The following is an 18,164-nucleotide window of genomic DNA, read 5'->3' on the forward strand; positions in this document are numbered from 1 at the left end:
CTACAAGGCACCAAATCAGTAGGAATTGTTTTTAAGAAAAATCATGGTTGTGATGAGTATGTTGAGGGGTTCTGTGATGCAGATTATGCAAGGGATTTAGACAAAAGAAAGTCTACATCCCGGTTTATTTTTACTTTGTAGGGAAACATTGTCAGTTGGAAATCAAAGTTGCAGCATATGGTAACTCTGTCTTCAACTAAATCAGAGTATGTTGCATTGACTGAGGCAGCAAAGGAGGCCACCTGGTTGAAAGGTCTGATCAGTGAACTGGGTATTGAGCAACAGACAGTGAAGATCAACAGTGACAGTCAGAGTGTGATCCACCTTTGTAAAAATCAAGTTTATCATGAAAGAACCAAACACATTGATGTCCGTCTTCATTTCATTAGGGAAATGATTGAAAAAGGAGAAATTGAGATTGAGAAAATTGATGGATCTCATAATCTAGCCGACATGTTCACCAACCCTATCCCATTTGAGAAACACAGGCCCTGTATGAGCCTGCTTCAAATTCAAGAGTGAACTGGTAAATTTCCAAGGCCACATTGGAGGGGATTGACAAATCAAGAAGCCAAGGTGGAGAATTGTGGTGATGTGGCTCCTTATTTGCCACGGTGGAAGTCAGCATAAGGGTTCAAGTCAACTCTCTTATGCGACGTCGTTTTGGACTAAAACTAAAAGGCTATATGTTTTAGGGTTATCTCTTATTTGCGCAAACCCCATTTCTCTATTCTTTCTGTTTTCGTTTCGACAACTCACAACCCTTTGGAAGGTTCTCGAATTGATCTTGTTACCTTGCGGTTATGGAGAATCAGAGACAGCTGGATGATGACTCAGGCTTACAGCATGTGTATTTAACACCTGCTGGTGCTAGAGGGAAAGCAGATTTCAGGTTGAGAGAATAGGGCTTTACAAAATTGGTGTGTTCCTTCCTTGTTTACTTTTTCCCTTTATGTTCTAATGGAATCATTGTCATTGTACACTCTTGATTGATAATAAAATCCCTAGTGTGAGTCTTGGAGAGTGGATGTAGCTGTAAAGCCGAACCACTATAATTTTGCTGTGTCTTGTTCTATTCGTGTTTCTATTTATCTGTCATGAGCTTGATTGATGATCTGTTGCTAGATTTTCACCACTGAATTAGTTTTTCATTAACCCTTGAATCTTAGCATTGTTCAATTTGCAGATGCTCCTTGCTTGGAAAAGAAGAGGATCTGTTTTCCAGAAACTGGAATCCACTTCAGGAGCCAACCAATCAACCAGGACATAGCAGCAATGCAAACACAAGCACCCCATTGCTCCAAATTCAGCCTCTTGCCGTTGGCAAACTTGTTCAGAAACTCCACCATCAAGACTTGCAGAATTAGTGTAGTCCCAACAATCCCAATAAAGAGTTTGTTCTTGTGCAGCCCCTTGAATATATTCTTCTCCTCCAGATTCCTTGCATTAAACTCATTGAAGATCTGGCAGAAGACAAATGTGTTGAATATCAGGGTGTTCTTTACCTTCTCGTCCACACTGAAGATGGATCTTCCCTTGAACTGCAGAACCAATAGCACAATTACTTGATACAAAGCCTGAGCAACAAGGTTCCTCCACATGACCTTGGTTATGAGAGGTGCAGATCGACCCACAGGTGGTTTGGTCATAAGTTGGTTGGTGGGTCGTTCGGTAGCCAATGCTCCCAAGGTATCCATGATTAGATTCACCCACAACAGCTGGACAGCAGTCAACGGAACATCACCAGAAGAAACTGCTGCAATAAAATTGATGACAAGGGCTGCAACATTCACTATGAGCTGAAACTGGATGAACTTTTGAATGTTGTTGTAGACGCACCTTCCCCACCTCAAAACAGTCACCACAGAGGAAAAGTTATCATCCAAGATGATTATGTCTGAGCTTTCCTTTGCAACTTCAGTGCCTTGGATCCCCATTGAGAGCCCAATGTCAGCTTCCTTTAAAGCAGGTGCATCATTTGTCCCATCTCCTGTAACAGCTACCACATGACCTTTTTGCTTCAAGCACTGTACCATCAAAAGCTTGTCAAAAGGGGACGATCTTGCCATTACACTGATTTTATCGATCTTCGCCATCCTCTCTTCATCTGAGTAATTCCTGAATTGAACACCTTCTACTACGGCTTCGGTATTCAAATCTTCACTAGGACTGAGTATTCCACATTCAATAGCTATAGCTCTTGCTGTGTGGATGTTGTCTCCAGTGATCATTTTGACATTCACTCCAGCTTTCTTGCAGGATTCTACAGCTTTACCCACACCTGGACGACATGGATCCTTCAAACCAACTAGTCCCAGCAAGGTCATTCCAGATTCTTCAAGCTTCTCATGAGTTTTCCCATTTTCTTCTGCAACTTTTGTGTGAGCAAAGGCAATGCATCGCAGGCTCTTAGCTGCCATACCCTTAATAATTGTCCCAATCTGCAGTCTTTCTTCACCATCAATGACTTTCATCGTACCACTTCCGTCGTAATAATGCGAACACATGGCCAGGATCATCTCGGCAGCTCCCTTCCAGTGTGTGTGAACAACCTTTTCGTTGATGCTCCTCATCAAGACACCACTTATCTTTTTCTCTGAATTGAAGGCCTCTGCATGGATTATGTCACAATTTCTTTTTGACACATCCAGGTTCATTTTCAAGTCTAACACAGCCCAGGAAAGTATTGCTTTCTCAGTTGGACTACCAGATATCTCAGGCGGTGAACCGGAGTTTGACTGATAAACAGTACCAATTGTGTTTAGTCCAACCCCTTCTTACAGCAACTCATAAACGTTAGCAGCTATACCCGTATCCGTCATTGCTTCTTTTCCAACCCAAAATTCTGTTACTTTCATTTCATTCAAAGTGAGCATGCCTGTTTTGTCTGTGCAGATTGTTGTGGCGGATCCCATCATTTCGCAAGCATAGAGTTTTCTAACCAATGCATTATCTGCCACCATACGCTTCATAGAATATGCCAGAGTGAGAGTGACAACCAGAGGTAAACCTTGGGGGATTGGAACCACCACTATTTTCAGAACTGCATTCATTACATCGTCAAACTTTGACCTGCCGCGGTTGAATTCTCTGTTTCCTCTTTCATCTGTGGTGTTGCCTGTGAAGTAACGAATCAACATAACAAGAAATACCAGCACATCTACTGCCAATCCAATCTTTCCGATATAGGAAGTCAGCTTGTTGAGGCGAACTTGTAGTGGAGTCTGCTCATCCAGGTCACGGCTAATAGAACTCATAATCTCTCCCCATGCCGTTTTCATACCGACAGAAGTGATGAGCATAGAACCATAACCATCTGTGACCTTTGTGCCAGAAAGCAAGAAAGGATTCTTGCTGCCATTGATCTCAACATGGTCACTTTCACCAGTCATGCTAGATTCATCCACCTTCAAGGAGTGACCATTCAAGAACAGCCCATCAGCCGGAATTTGATCGCCGATCTTCAAACACACAACATCACCTACTACAACTTCAAAGATTGACACGGTTTGGCGCCTGCCATCTCTCACTACTTCAACTTTTATGTCGTCACTCTCATCAGAAAGCTTTTCAAACTGTCTATTTTGCTTAAAGTTACTCACGGCAGAGACAATTACAACCAAAAACACAGCAAATATAATACTGCTGCCATCATACCACCCTTCTTTCAAGCCATCTTCTTTAATTCCGAAGGCTAGAGATAGTATTGCACAGACTAGAAGTATGATAATGGTAGTATCTTTGAATGCTTCATAAACAAAACTAAAAAAGCTTTTTGCATCTGGCTTTTTGTAGCAGTTTTTACCAAAAGCATTCGTTCTCTGCAGAAGTTGAGCCTCATTACCTGGGACACCATTCTTTTCGTCGGTTCCAAGAATTGCAGCAACTTGCTTCACTCCTCCAAGATTACTCAAAGATTCGAAGTTCTTCTCTTTCACCATGGTAGTGAGTATTTTCTGATCAATGTCGAGAAAATTAACTACAGCGTCATCGTGTGGCAATGCTTTACCGATATCAATGGCAACATAAGAGAGGGACCGCAAGATTTGTTTGTTGCTGTCTAGAGCTATCTTCGACAAAGAAGCAAGAGCCCTGGTGAAGCGAATGACATCAAAAGCCAATCGCCACCTTCTTTTATGGAGTTTTGCCAAGGCCAAGAGACTATCTTCTTGGTCACATATTTCTGGTTCGTTGGGTTTTCGAAGTCTCAAAGACATGGTAATGGAGGGTTGAAAATTTCCGGAATGGTGTAAATTGGATGAACAAAAATAAATTGGTTGAACAAAATAATGGATTGAGAGGGAAACAACAAATCAATGCAAAAAAGTAATGGACAGTTTTATTTGAGTAGAAAAGTCTTAGCTGAGAATAATGTATCAAGAGTTCATTTATTTATAATAGTTAGTAGCTATATATCTTTTTCCAAGAACACGTTTAATATCTTCATAAAATGTGTTTATAATAGATAACTCATCAAATCATTTCTATTAAATGAAAATTGAAGGCCAGGGGGCAGTGTCAAAAAATTACCTAAAATGTAGTTACTTATTTACCATGGTACCATGAAGTCGGGACTATCCCAAAATAACTGAAAATTAATTAAGGAAAGTTCATTGAAATTAGTTATGATTTTTGAAAACTCAAACTCAAATTCAAATAATGGTGTAAATTGGATGAACAAAAATAAATTAGTTGAACAAAATAATGGATTGAGATGGTAACTACAAATCAATCAAGAAAAGTTTAAAAAAATAACAGAGAAATGTGGACAATTTTATTTGAGTGAAAAAGTTTTAGGTGAGAACAGTGTATCAAGAGTTCATTTATTTATAATAGTTGGTAACCACATATCTTTTTCCAAGAATGTATTTAGTATCTTCATATCTTTTTCCAAGAACGTGTTTACTATCTTCATATAATGTGTTTATAATAAATAACTCCTCCAATCATTTCTATTAAATGAAAATTGAAGGTCAGGGGCAAGGGTAAAAAAATTACCTAAAATGTAGTTACTTATTTATCATGGTATCATGAAGTTGGGACTATCCCAAAGTAACTGAAATTTTGAACTTAATTTCTTGGAAAGTTCATTGAAATTAGTTATGATTTTTGAAAACTCAAACTCAAACTCAAACTCAAATTCAAATTCAGATTTTTATTTTTTATATTTTTATTTGAAAATTAAGAATTTAAGTTTTAAATGTGTTTTCCTTAAACCGTAGGGACGAATAATTATTACCTCTTCTTTATGGCCATATTTATATCCAACCTTGAATACCCAATTGATCCNGAAACAAAAAAGTGGGAAAGAGAAAAATACCCTCTTTCTATTTTTATTTTTTATTTATATTTTATGATATTGACTTTAATGATAGAATTGAGATTTATAACACTAATTTCCTACAGAAATCTCCTGTGGGTAGAAGTAATTGGGTCAGTTGAGAATGTCTTTACATGGGGATGAAAGTAGTTAAAGAGAAAGACAGACGGGTGGTTACCATACTTTAAATGGTTTAGTTAAAAGTTGAATCAATGGGGAAAGACAAAAGAACTTTAGGGTTAATTACATTTTATCCCTATGGTTTGGGTTTATTAACATTCAGGACATATTTATTTACTATCAAAATCATCCTCCTGACTCACTGACGTTAATATGAAACTAACAGATGAATGGCATATTTGACTTTTCAATAAAATATAAAAATAATTTATTAAAAATTCTGAACGAAGCCAGGATTCAAAAGTCCTCTCTCTCGTCTAGTTTAAGATTTTCGTTCTTGTCAATCCAGCCTGTTCTTGGGTACAAGTTCCTCTTCTCATCTATTTCTCACCTGAAATTGTTTGGAATTGTTATTTTTTATTTTGAGTTTCTTCTGTCGGGCTTGGAATTATTTTGTTTTTAACATGGATTACTAGAGATTAAACGGGGTTGTGCTGATGGTGTTTTTTATTTTGTCCATCTCACTGATTTTTTTTTTTTTTAATTTTAAGATGAATTGATGAAGAGGAAAGTTGGTTTACGGGTGAAAATGATGGACAATTTTCTTTGGATATTTTTATGTTTTCGTTCTGGCATGGCCAAATTTTTGAGAAGGCAATGTTCTTTTAAATTCAACAATTTCTTTTTTTATTATTATTTCAAAATCTTTTTAAGGATAATTTGTTTTGACTCAGAAGTTTTTAAGGGCATTTTTATTCTATGTCAATCAACCTGCTTGTATAATATAACATCCGGTTGTTTCAAGGACTCGTTTGCTAGTAAAAAATAAATGTATCATATATATATTTTATGATCAAGGGTGTTTAGATCAGGTTACGTATACCTCAACTAATCCTCCAGGACCTTAGAATTATCGGCTAGATACGAGCTTCAGTGGCCACTCCTATTAGCAATCGTGAAGACTTGAACTTAGAAAACTATCTTAGATCCTCCTTTTACTTTTTTACTTTTATAGAGACTCGAACTTGGAAGACAATTGTATCGTGGGTTTTTAGTTTAGTTAGAGTAATACTAGTTTTACAAAGAGGCATACAAAGAGTCAAATCCAGCCCTTGAAATTCATAATTGTCTCTCTCTCTCTTTCAATTGTCTCTCTCTCTCTCTTTCTTTCCCTTCTTTCAAGGGCTGGATTTGACTCTTTGTATGCTTCTTTATAAGACTAGTATTACTCTTTTAGTTAACCTATAAGTCAGGGCCGTCTGAGGTTTTTCCGTACGGGAAATTGTGGCTAACTTTCCTTCGGTTTGTCAACATCTTTACTTACCTCCCTTGGATCAAGAAATTTAAGTTTCAAAATTAAATAATTTCTGTAACACATTTATCCCTTAAATACATTTTAAATTTATAAATTTACCCTTATTATAATCTTTAAATTTCAAATTTGTAATCCATTTTACCTTGACCATTGGACCCTCAATTTTATTGGGGATTCGAGCTGATTCACTATTAAGTTCCAATTGATCCACCGATTTGCATTTCTTATTTTATACCATTTTCATCATCTAATTCAAACATTTAAGGGTATGTTTGGTTGAGAGTTATATATGATTATTGAGGTAATGTCATCTTATATTACTTGATTATCACGTTTGGTTGTCAAATAATATACGATTCTGGTAATCTTCTAAAACTAATAGTAATTACTATTGGTAATCCCCATTTTCTTGAGTATTTTAAGATTACTTGGTAATCTTATTTTTGTTATAATTTTACCCCTTAACTTTTAAATTTTTTTGAACAATAATGCTCTTGTTTTAAAAACAATTTACAAAAATATTAATAGACTCTTTCATTCTTATATGCAAAAATTTTAGGATATAAATACCCTTGGACTTTAAAAAAACCACCCAAGGGTGGTGGCCAGATCTGGCCATCACTGCTAGCAACCGATCGACCGAATTTGGTCGGTCGTGCACCAATCTAGCCGTTTCTGGGTTTTTGGCTGTTAGCGGCTGCTAGATCTGTCTTTAAGGTAACATAATAAAAATACAATAATGTTAGGTCTACAATTCAATCTCACAACCCTCGACGTGGCAACTTGTCATTGATTAACTTGCAAATGGGCAAGTGGGACCCATACAAGCAAACGGGACTTATTTTTGCGAACTAGCCATCAGGTGTTGTGAGATTAAGTTGTGAACATAGCATTACTCATAAAAATAATATTATATTAATGTTTAAAAAAGAAGACAATTTAATAAATTATATAACATAAGTACCAATTTATTTCTTTCAACCAAATATATTAATATAACATACCCACTAATTTAACATATTAATATAACATACTCATTAATTTATTCCAATCAACCAAACACATTCTCTTAGGGTCTGCTTGGGAGTTTTATGATAGTGATTATGAGGGTCAATCATCGTAGCGATTTTGAGGGTAAACCACCGTAGCGGTTTTGAGGGGTTTTTAGTGGCGGTTTTTAAAACACCCAACATGTGCTTGAGAGTTTATTTTCCAACAGTTCTGACAATTTTTTAAAATGATAAATTTACATATATGTCCATAAAAATACCAGAACTTCAACCAGTATTTGGGAGTTTTTTTTTTTCAATTACCAATACTTAGTATCAAAGTTCCTTCCAAGTTTAATTTATTTGTAAGTTCTTTCATTGTATATTATTTAATTCATCACACAATCATTTGAAATTTGTCATTTAAAGAGAATAAATATATTGCCACAATGTTGGACTTCGCAAATTATCAATATAATAGCCGCAATAGCATTTCTAAAAAACTGTTTTTTGTTCTTTTCTTCAACCAATGAAGCAAAGTCATCAAAAACAATCTTTATTTAACAAACTGACAAAGATTCAATCAATCACCTAAATGCAAATAGAAAGAATCAAATAAAAGAAAAACCACCTAATTTTGTAAAACAACTGGTAAAGAAATGCAATTAAATTGTATATAGTTTGTAGAGAAGTTTACCAGATTAAAAGAACAAAAAGTTGAAGGGGAAAATGAAGAAGAAAGAAAGAAAAACCTTCATATCTCTAATGAAGGATTAGAAAGCCTAAGATAAAAGATTCAAAAGCACTGTAACAGTCATCTAAAAGTTGAAGATTAAATGGGGTTTGAAGAAATTTTTAAACCAGCAAAGGGATTATTGTATATGAATAATAGTGGAGAGTGGTTTTTTGGGATAAAATTTTTAAATCAGCCAAAACACCCTGATTTAAGATGTTTTATAAACATCTCAAAAATACACTATACTAGTTTTGAGGAGTTTTTAAATTAGTCAAAACAAGTCTATAAAAAATCTGACAAATAATAATTTTTAAACACATTAAAATTAATCTAATTAAAAATTCCTCAAAATCAATAAAAAAACTCTTAAATAGACCCTTAAATATTCTTAGTAACTTTTAAGATAATCTATATTCTCATTAATATATAATTATCAGTAATACAATATTCTCCTGATCAAACATATCCTAAATATAAACTTTATGACGTGACTCCAACTAATAACGTGCACTTTATTAATAATGTCGGATGGCTGCATATTGGTCAAAGGTTGCGGCTCCATTTGTACAGCGAGGATTGCGGAAACTCCCCAGATTGGCCATGTGCAGATTACGTGTGGGTAAAACTTTTTGGCTTTTAGTTTTTGTCACCTTTATTATTGCTCATGGTCCCCGCTGTGAATTGGAAGTTAGATGTGCAGACTCCATCTTTTGGGTCAATTAGATTCCAAAATTTAAACTGCATGAATTCCATGTGCTAAAAAACATTCATACCCAATCGACTCGTGTTTTTACTGTTTTTTTGGCATGCCGAGTAAATAAAAAAAGGCGTTTCAAATTTGCATTATGATATTATTTATATATATAACTCAGAGCATGGTAGCTCCTCCCCATCATTTTCTTAGGCGTTTTCTTCATTTAGTTTCATCCAGAAAAAGTCTTTTTGACGCACTAGAAATTGATTTCTATTATTGTTGTTCATTTATCTAGACCTTTTTCTCTTCCTCGCTACTGATATATTTTCACCTTCCATTAAGAGTCTTTGACAGGCCTTCGGTGGAAGCATAATTTTTGTTGCCTTTCTAGTCGTCGTGTTGTCTCCTGTGAGTAACTTCAAGCAAAATAGACAATTTGAAAAGCTTTTAAACGAGAGTGGTGACATAAAAGTTGAAGTCTCGAGAGATGGAAGGCACCGAAGCGTGTTGATCTTTGAAGTTGTAGTGGGTGATGTTGTGTGTTTGAGAATTGAAGATCGTTAATGGCTTGTTTCGAGAATCAGCAGTTTGGCATATCACCGGTGAAAGTGACCATGTTGAGAGCGACAACAAGAGAGCCTTTTCTTTCTTTCTGGCACAGAATGGTGACAGAAGGTTATGTTTCTATGCTGGTCACTCGTGCAGGCATGAACACAACAAGAAGAGAGATGATGCTCCAATAAGCGTTGCCTTGAAAGTTGGATGACGAGACTCCACTACCTGTAGATTGCCACAACAAGCTAAACATCCTATACCCGGAAGATGAAATTGGCTGTGACCAATTGATTTTAGATGCTATATATGGTCAGTCAAAGGTAGTAGAATCATCAATTTTTTCTTTACCGAACTCAGTNATGCAGTTGAGGCATGGAATGTTGAACCTGGGGAGAAATTGACAGATGAAGAGGTAGAGCAAATGGTTAGGGAGGCTGATCTTGATGGTGATGGTCAAGTTAACTACGAGGAATTCGTCAGAATGATGATGTTGGGTTTTTAATTCATTCATCAACCTCCTTCACTTTATCTTCCTCAACTTATGTACTTAAATTAATATAACATATGATCGATCCATACAGAGCAAAATGACTCAATCGCATGATAGGAACATGGGTTTTATAGTCACTGTAATTATAATAATAGAAATTCACCTAAAAAACAAAATAGGTATGTGTAAAGGAATATATGCTTAGTTTTTTTATATGATCCTTTGTTTATTATTGTCTGTTAATAGTTTATTATTAGAGGAAACGACTTACACCTACCCAAGGTTTGGAGAAACGACGATTGGTACCCAAAAGGTTTTAAAAAGACAAACAGGTACCTTCCGTTAGGGAAAAGAGTAGAATGCCCTTTGAGAAATATTAGTCTATTTTTTTAATTACTTTTAGACCCCTTAAGTTTATTAATTCCATCAAATACCCAAAAAAAAAAGTTTAAAAATTAACAAAAACACCCCCACCCACCCATACTTGCCAGATTCCCACGGCCACCGCCGGTGGTAGCTGGAATCTATCACAACGGTCTACGCCACCACTAGAAATGGCTGGTAGTTCACCGATCTGGCCTTTTTCGGCCAGATCCATCATGGGTATGGCCGGAAAAGGCCAGATCTGGCCATCGACGGCTAAAGATGTGGCTGTCGTTGTCTGTCAATGATGGCCAAGATTTGGCCGTCGTTGACTTTAGCCATCACTTTTCGGCCAGATCTAGCCTTTTCCGGCCAGATCCACTGTATATCTGGCCGAAAAATGCCAGATCGGTGAATTACTGGCCATTTACGGTGGTGGCCGCCGAAATTTGGCAAATATGGGTGGATGGGGATGTTTTTGTTAATTTTTAAACTTTTTTCTGGAGGTATTTGATGGAATTAATAAACTTAGGGGGACTAAAAGTAACTAAAAAAATAGACTAATATTTCTCAAAGGGCATTCTAGTCTTTTCACTAACGGAAGGTACTTGTTTGTCGTTTTGAAACCTTTTGGGTACCAATCTATCGTTTCGCCAAACTTGGGTAGGTATAAGTCGTTCGGCCTTTATTATTATTGACAACCATCTTTTGGATCTAAGATCTTAGAGTTAATTTAAGAGAGTCACGCATCCAATGTCAGTCCTTGAGCTACAACTTCTATCCATCAAAGTTGTAAATAGGTTTTAAACATTATTGCAAAAACATATATGTCTGGTCTCAAAAACATATTCAAATATTGCAAAAACATCGGAATAATATTTGTTAGGCAATACTATCTCCTTTTTTGGAGCTCTTCTTCTTCCTCCTTTCTAAAATCTCCACTAAATTAAAGCAAAAATTTATTTGCATATTCCTCAANAAAGGTGAAGTCAAAAGCAGCCCTCTGCCCTCTGTGTCTCTGACAGAGACAGACCACCAAATATATATGGTCAGTTTTTTAATTGGTTTGAATTGGCTAGTTGACTTCTATTATGGTATTATTATTTGCAATTGGGTTTCATTCAGTGTTCTTGTTTTCTTAATAGTACTGACTGAAACACCGAATCTAGTGGTGGGTACAAAACTTTGTATCTCTTGATTACATAATCACACAATTTCCACAGTGAGCATAAGAACCTAATTTCTAAGAGCAATAAAGTTTGATTTACAATCCTTCTTACAAACTTTTTCTAATGATTTCGAGATGACAGTTCATAATTAGGTAGATATGACTCGTAATTGAGTAGACAAGACTTGTAATTGAATAGACAAGACTTATTACGAGTTGATCAATTATAACTACTATGTCGAGGTTGTAAGAAAAAGTTTATAAAATTGGGTTATAGATATAGTATTGTTTAGAAAGGCAACTATGAATCAACGATATTTTTTCTTTTGGAAAAAAAAGGTTGGAGTAAAAAGCAGAAAACAGTGATATAATTTATCACTGTAAATTAGACACACATATCTAATGTTTCCCATAGCAAACAGTCAAATTCTATATTTCATTTTCGATGTGATGCTGACAAATGACAATGTCATCGTAAAATAATTGCCTATACGTAAGTGTGTGATGCTGCTATTTCACTTACTTGAGGGCAAAGAGGTGATGAATTGCAGAGTAAGTTTATTCAAATGCTTCTTCAAGTTCGGTCAGCGTAAATCTTGTATTCGCTCAATCATAAGTCTCATTACATTAAGTATGAAATTAGTCATTGAGCACAATATGTTTGTGAAAAGGGCCCAGAAAATTAATTATATGAGTCTTTGGAAGAACTTATAATGCACTCTCATGTAGGGATAGACCTTGGTGAATATCGGATCCTGTTCAGGATACTGGATAGAAACTGTATTCAATTTAACAGTTGAAGTACTGAGAAATCTGTGCTTTAATAATTTGCATTATCAGGATGAACAGATAATTCATTTTGGACTGAATATAAATCTGAAAGAGAGTCATTTATTAAAATGAAAATTCTATCCTATTTACTTTTGGAAAACTAAACAAAGAAGAAAAACTTCAAGACTATGGCTATCGTAAAATTGTTCAACTCGCAGATGCTCCTTGCTTGGAAAAGAAGAGGATCTGTTTTCCAGAAACTAGAATCCACTTCACGAGCCAACCAATCAACCAGGACATAGCAGCAATGCAAACACAAGCACCCCATTGCTCCAAATTCAGCCTCTTAGTGTTGGCAAACTTGTTCAGAAACTCCACCATCAACACTTGCAGAATTAGTGTAGTCCCAACAATCCCAATAAAGAGTTTGTTCTTGTGCAGCCCCTTGAATATATTCTTCTCCTCCAGGTTCCTTGCATTAAACTCATTGAAGATCTGGCAGAAGACAAATGTGTTGAATATCAGGGTGTNGTATGAAACTAGATAGAAAGTTAGAAACTGTATTCAATTTAACAGTTGAAGTACTAAGAAACCTGTGCTATAATAAATTGCATTTTGGACTGAATATAAATCTGAAAGAGAGTCATTTATTGAAATGTAAGTTCCACCCTATTTACTTCTGGAAAAACTAAAGAAAGAAGAAAAACTTCAGACTCTGGATATGGTAGATGCTCCTTGCTTGGAAAAGAAGAGGAATTATTTTCCAGAAACTGGAATCCACTTCATGAGCCAACCAATCAACCGGGACATAGCAGCAATGCAAACACAAGCACCCCATTGCTCCAAATTCAGCCTCTTATTGTTGGCAAACTTGTTCAGAAACTCCACCATCAACACTTGCAGAATTAGAGTAGTCCCAACAATCCCAAAAAAGAGTTTGTTCTTGTGTAGCCCCTTGAATATGTTCTTCTCCTCCAGGTTCCTTGCATTAAACTCATTGAAAATCTGGCAGAAGACAAATGTGTTGAATATTAGGGTGTTCTTTATCTTCTCGTCCACACTGAAGATGGATCTTCCCTTGAACTGCAGAATTAATAGCACAATTACTTGATACAAAGCCTGAGCAACAAGGTTCCTCCACATGACCTTGGTTATGAGAGGCGCAGATCGGCCCACAGGTGGTTTGGTCATAAGTTGGTTGGTGGGTCGTTCGGTAGCCAATGCTAAAGCTCCCAAGGTGTCCATGATTAGATTCACCCACAACAGCTGGATAGCAGTCAACGGAACATCACCAGAAGAAACTGCTACAATAAAATTGATGACAAGGGCTGCAACATTCACTGTGAGCTGAAACTGGATGAACTTTTGAATGTTGTTGTAGACACACCTTCCCCACCTCAAAACAGTCACCACAGAGGAAAAGTTATCATCCAAGATGATTATTTCTGAGCTTTCCTTTGCAATTTTAGTGCCTTGGATCCCCATGGATAGCCCAATGTTAGCTTCCTTTAAAGCAGGTGTATCATTTGTCCCATCTCCTGTAACAGCTACCACATGACCTTTTCGCTTCAAGCACTGTACCATCAAAAGCTTGTCAAAAGGGGATGATCTTGCCATTACACTGATTTTATCGCTCCTCGCCATCCTCTCTTCATCGGAGTAATTCCTGAATTGAACACCTTCTACTACGGCTTTGGTATTCAAATCTTCACTAGGACTGAGTATTCCACATTCAATCGCTATAGCTCTTGCTGTGTGGATGTTGCATCCAGTGATCATTTTGACATTCACTCCAGCTTTCTTGCAGCTTTACCCACACCTGGCCGACATGGATCCTTCAAACCAACGAGTCCCAGCAAGGTCAATCCAGATTCTTCAAGCTTCTCATGAGTTTTCGCATTTTCTTCTGCAAATTTTGTACGAGCAAAGGCAATGCATCGCAGGCTCTTTGCTGCCATACCCTTAATAATTTTCCCAATCTGCTTTCTTTCTTCACCATCAATGACTTTCATCGTACCACTTCTGTCATAATAATGCGAACACATGGCCAGTATCATCTCGGCAACTCCCTTCCAGTGTGTGTGAACAACCTTTTCGTTGATCCTCCTCATCAAGACACCACTTCTCTTTTTCTCTGAATTGAAGGCCTCTACATGGATTATGTCACAATTTAATTTTGACACATCCAGGTTCATTTCAAAGTCTAACACAGCCCAGGAAAGTATTGCTTTCTCAGTTGGACTACCAGATATCTTAGGCCAGGATCCAGAGTTTGACTGATAAACAGTACCAATTGTGTTTAGACCAACCCCTTCTTGTAGGAACTCATAAACGTTAGCAGCTATATCCGTATCCGTCATTGCTTCTTTTCCAAGCCAAAACTCTGTCACTTTCATTTCATTCAAAGTGAGCGTGCCTGTTTTGTCTATGCAGATTGTTGTGGCAGATCCCATCATTTCGTAAGCAGAGAGTTTTCTAACCAATGAATTATCTGCCATCATATGCTTCATAGAGTAAGCCAGAGTGAGAGTAACAGCCAGAGGCAAACCTTCAGGAATTGCAACCACCACTATTGTGACTGCTGCAGCAATAATTCTCAGAACTGCATTCATTACCTCGTTAAACTTTGACTTGCCGCGGTTGAATTCTCTGTTTCCTCTTTCATCTGTGGTGTTGCCTGTGAAGTAACGAATCAACATAACAAGAAGGACCAGCACAANAGCTTCTCATGAGTTTTCCCATTTTCTTCTGCAAATTTTGTGTGAGCAAAGGCAATGCATCGCAGGCTCTTAGCTGCCATACCCTTAATAATTTTCCCAATCTGCTTTCTTTCTTCAGCATCAATGACTTTCATCGTACCACTTCTGTCATAATAATGAGAACACATGGCCAGTATCATCTCGGCAGCTCCCTTCCAGTGTGTGTGAACAACCTTTTCGTTGATCCTCCTCATCAAGACACCACTTCTCTTTTTCTCCGAATTGAAGGCCTCTACATAGATTATGTCACAATTTAATATTGACACATCCAGGTTCATTTCAAAGTCTAACACAGCCCAGGAAAGTATTGCTTTCTCAGTTGGACTACCAGATATCTAAGGCAAAGATCCAGAGTTTGACTGATAAACAGTACCAATTGTGTTTAGACCAACCCCTTCTTGTAGCAACTCATAAATGTTAGCAGCTATATCCGTATCCGTCATTGCTTCTTTTCCAAGCCAAAACTCTGTCACTTTCATTTCATTCAAAGTGAGCGTGCCTGTTTTGTCTGTGCAGATTGTTGTGGCAGATCCCATCGTTTCGCAAGTAGAGAGTTTTCTAACCAATGCATTATCTGCCATCATACGCTTCATAGAGTAAGCCAGAGTGAGAGTAACAGCCAGAGGCAAACCTTCAGGAATTGCAACCACCACTATTGTGACTGCTGCAACAATAATTCTAAGAACTGCATTCATTACCTCGTCAAACTTTGACTTGCCGCGGTTGAATTCTCTGTTTCCTCTTTCATCTGTGGTGTTACCTGTGAAGTAATGAATCAACATAACAAGAAGGACCAGGGCAGCTACTGCCAATCCAATCTTTCCGATATAGGAAGTCAGCTTGTTGAGGTGAACTTGCAGTGGAGTCTACTCATCCAGGTCACGTCTAATAAACTCATCATCTCTCCCCATGCCGTTTTCATACCGACAGAAGTGATGAGCATAGAACCATAACCATCTGTGACCTTTGTGCCAGAAAGCAAGAAAGGATTCTTGCTGCCATTGATCTCGACATGGTCACTTTCACCAGTCATGCTAGATGCATCCACCTTCAAGGAGTGACCATTCAAGAACAACCCATCAGCTGGAATTTGATCGCCGATCTCCAAACACACAACATCACCCACTACAACTTCAAAGATTGACACGGCTTGGCGCCTGCCATCTCTCACTACTTCAACTTTTATGTCACCACTCTCATCAGAAAGCTTCTCAAATTGTCTATTTTGATTAAAGTTACTCACGGTAGAGACAATTACAACCAAAAACACAGCAAATATAATACTGCTGCCATCGTACCACCCTTCTTTCAAGCCATCTTCTTTAATTCCAAAGGCTAGAGAAAGTATTGCGCAGACTAGTAGTATGACAATGGTCGTATCTTTGAATGCTTCATAAACAAAACTAAGAAAGCTTTTTGCATCTGGCTTTTTATAACAGTTTTTACCAAAAGCATTCGTCCTATGCAGAAGTTGAGCGTCATTACCTGGGACACCATTCTTTTCGTCGGTTCCAAGAATTGAAGCTACTTACTTTACTCCTCCAAGGTTACTCAAAGATTCGAAGTTCTTCTCTTTCACCATGGTAGTGAGTATTTTCTGATCAATGTCGAGAAAATTAAGTCCAGCGTCATCGTTTTGCAATGCTCTACCGATATCAATGGCAACATAAGAAAGGACCGCAAGATTTTGCTGTTGCTGTCTAGAGCTATCTTTGACAAAGAAGCAAGAGCCCTGGTGAAGCGAATGACATCAAATGCCAACCTCCACCTTCTTTGATGGAGTTTTGCCCGAGCCAAGAGACTATCTTCTTGGTCACAGATTTCTGGTTCGTTGGGTTTTTGAAACCTCAAAGACATGGTAATGGAGGGTTGAAAAGTTCCGGAATGGTGTAAATTGGATGGACCAAAATAATGGATTGAGATGGTAACAACAAATCAATCAAGAAAGATAAAAAAAGTAACAGAGAAATAAGAACAATTTTATTTAAGTAGAAAAGTCTTAGGTGAGAGTAGTGTATCTAAGATTATTCTATTTATAATAGTTAGTAGTTACACATTTTTTTTTTGGAACGTATTTTGTATCTTATTGGAAAACGTGTATAATAACTCCTCTTATCATGCTATTTTAATTTCCCAAAACATATACATTATTGAAATCATGATTTTTAAAAATAAAAGAAAACTCATTCCTGTTAAATGAAAATTGAAGGCTAGGGTCAAAAAATTACCTAAAAATGTAGTTACTTAATGCCACGGTATCATGAAGTTCGTGTGCGAAGTTAAGTCCATTGAAACCAGTTATGATTTTTGATTTTTTTATTTTTTTTATTTGAAAATTTTGCAATACTCACACTTGTTAAATAATTTTAGTTACTTGATAATGAAATAATTAGCAATTTTTTCTATACAAAATTAAGAATTTAAGTTTTAAAAAGAATTTTTTATCTAATTATTCATACTTTTTCTANGCTAACTAACCGGCAAGGATCTGAGTCTACCGGAGCAACATGTATTTAACTCATTTCTTGAACTTCATTAGTACAAATTTGTCCCCCTTCCTACTTTTTAAATTTGGCAATACACACCTTATGTCCCTCATAGTTTGAACTTCTTTTATTTTTACCCCTCCATAATCCACCCTTTTTTTTAATTAAATACGTTTTAATTTATTATTGTGTCCAAGGCCTTTTGGTCGTTTTGGCATCCGTTGTTTTGGCACAAATACTTTTGGTTCTTGAAAAGAAACAATTTGAAATGAATTTCTAGATCCATGGATTTAGCAACAATGTGAAGATGGGTATTTTATTTTCCCCTTTGTCGGTTTTTCAATCCAAATTGGAGATTGGAGGGGTGTGACTATGTCACTATATACAAGGGCGAACTC

The 18,164-nt window shown here is 36.8% G+C and overlaps 1 protein-coding gene and 1 pseudogene across 1 annotated transcript; both read right to left on the reverse strand.

Annotated features, from left to right (window-relative positions):
• Positions 1–1,175: 1,175 nt before the first annotated feature.
• On the reverse strand, positions 1,176–4,325 carry LOC116129537 (annotated as a pseudogene).
• An 8,952-nt stretch (positions 4,326–13,277) lies between these two features.
• Positions 13,278–17,137, reverse strand: LOC116130056 (calcium-transporting ATPase 12, plasma membrane-type-like). Its single transcript, XM_031415805.1, is given in 5 exon segments — positions 13,278–14,332; positions 14,335–14,888; positions 15,722–16,172; positions 16,175–16,957; positions 16,960–17,137. Coding segments are annotated over 5 exon segments (3,021 nt in total).
• Between the last annotated feature and the right edge of the window lie 1,027 nt (positions 17,138–18,164).

This window comes from Pistacia vera, unplaced genomic scaffold (assembly GCF_008641045.1).
Source record: "Pistacia vera cultivar Batoury unplaced genomic scaffold, PisVer_v2 Contig106, whole genome shotgun sequence".
Classification (NCBI taxonomy): Eukaryota; Viridiplantae; Streptophyta; class Magnoliopsida; order Sapindales; family Anacardiaceae; genus Pistacia; species Pistacia vera.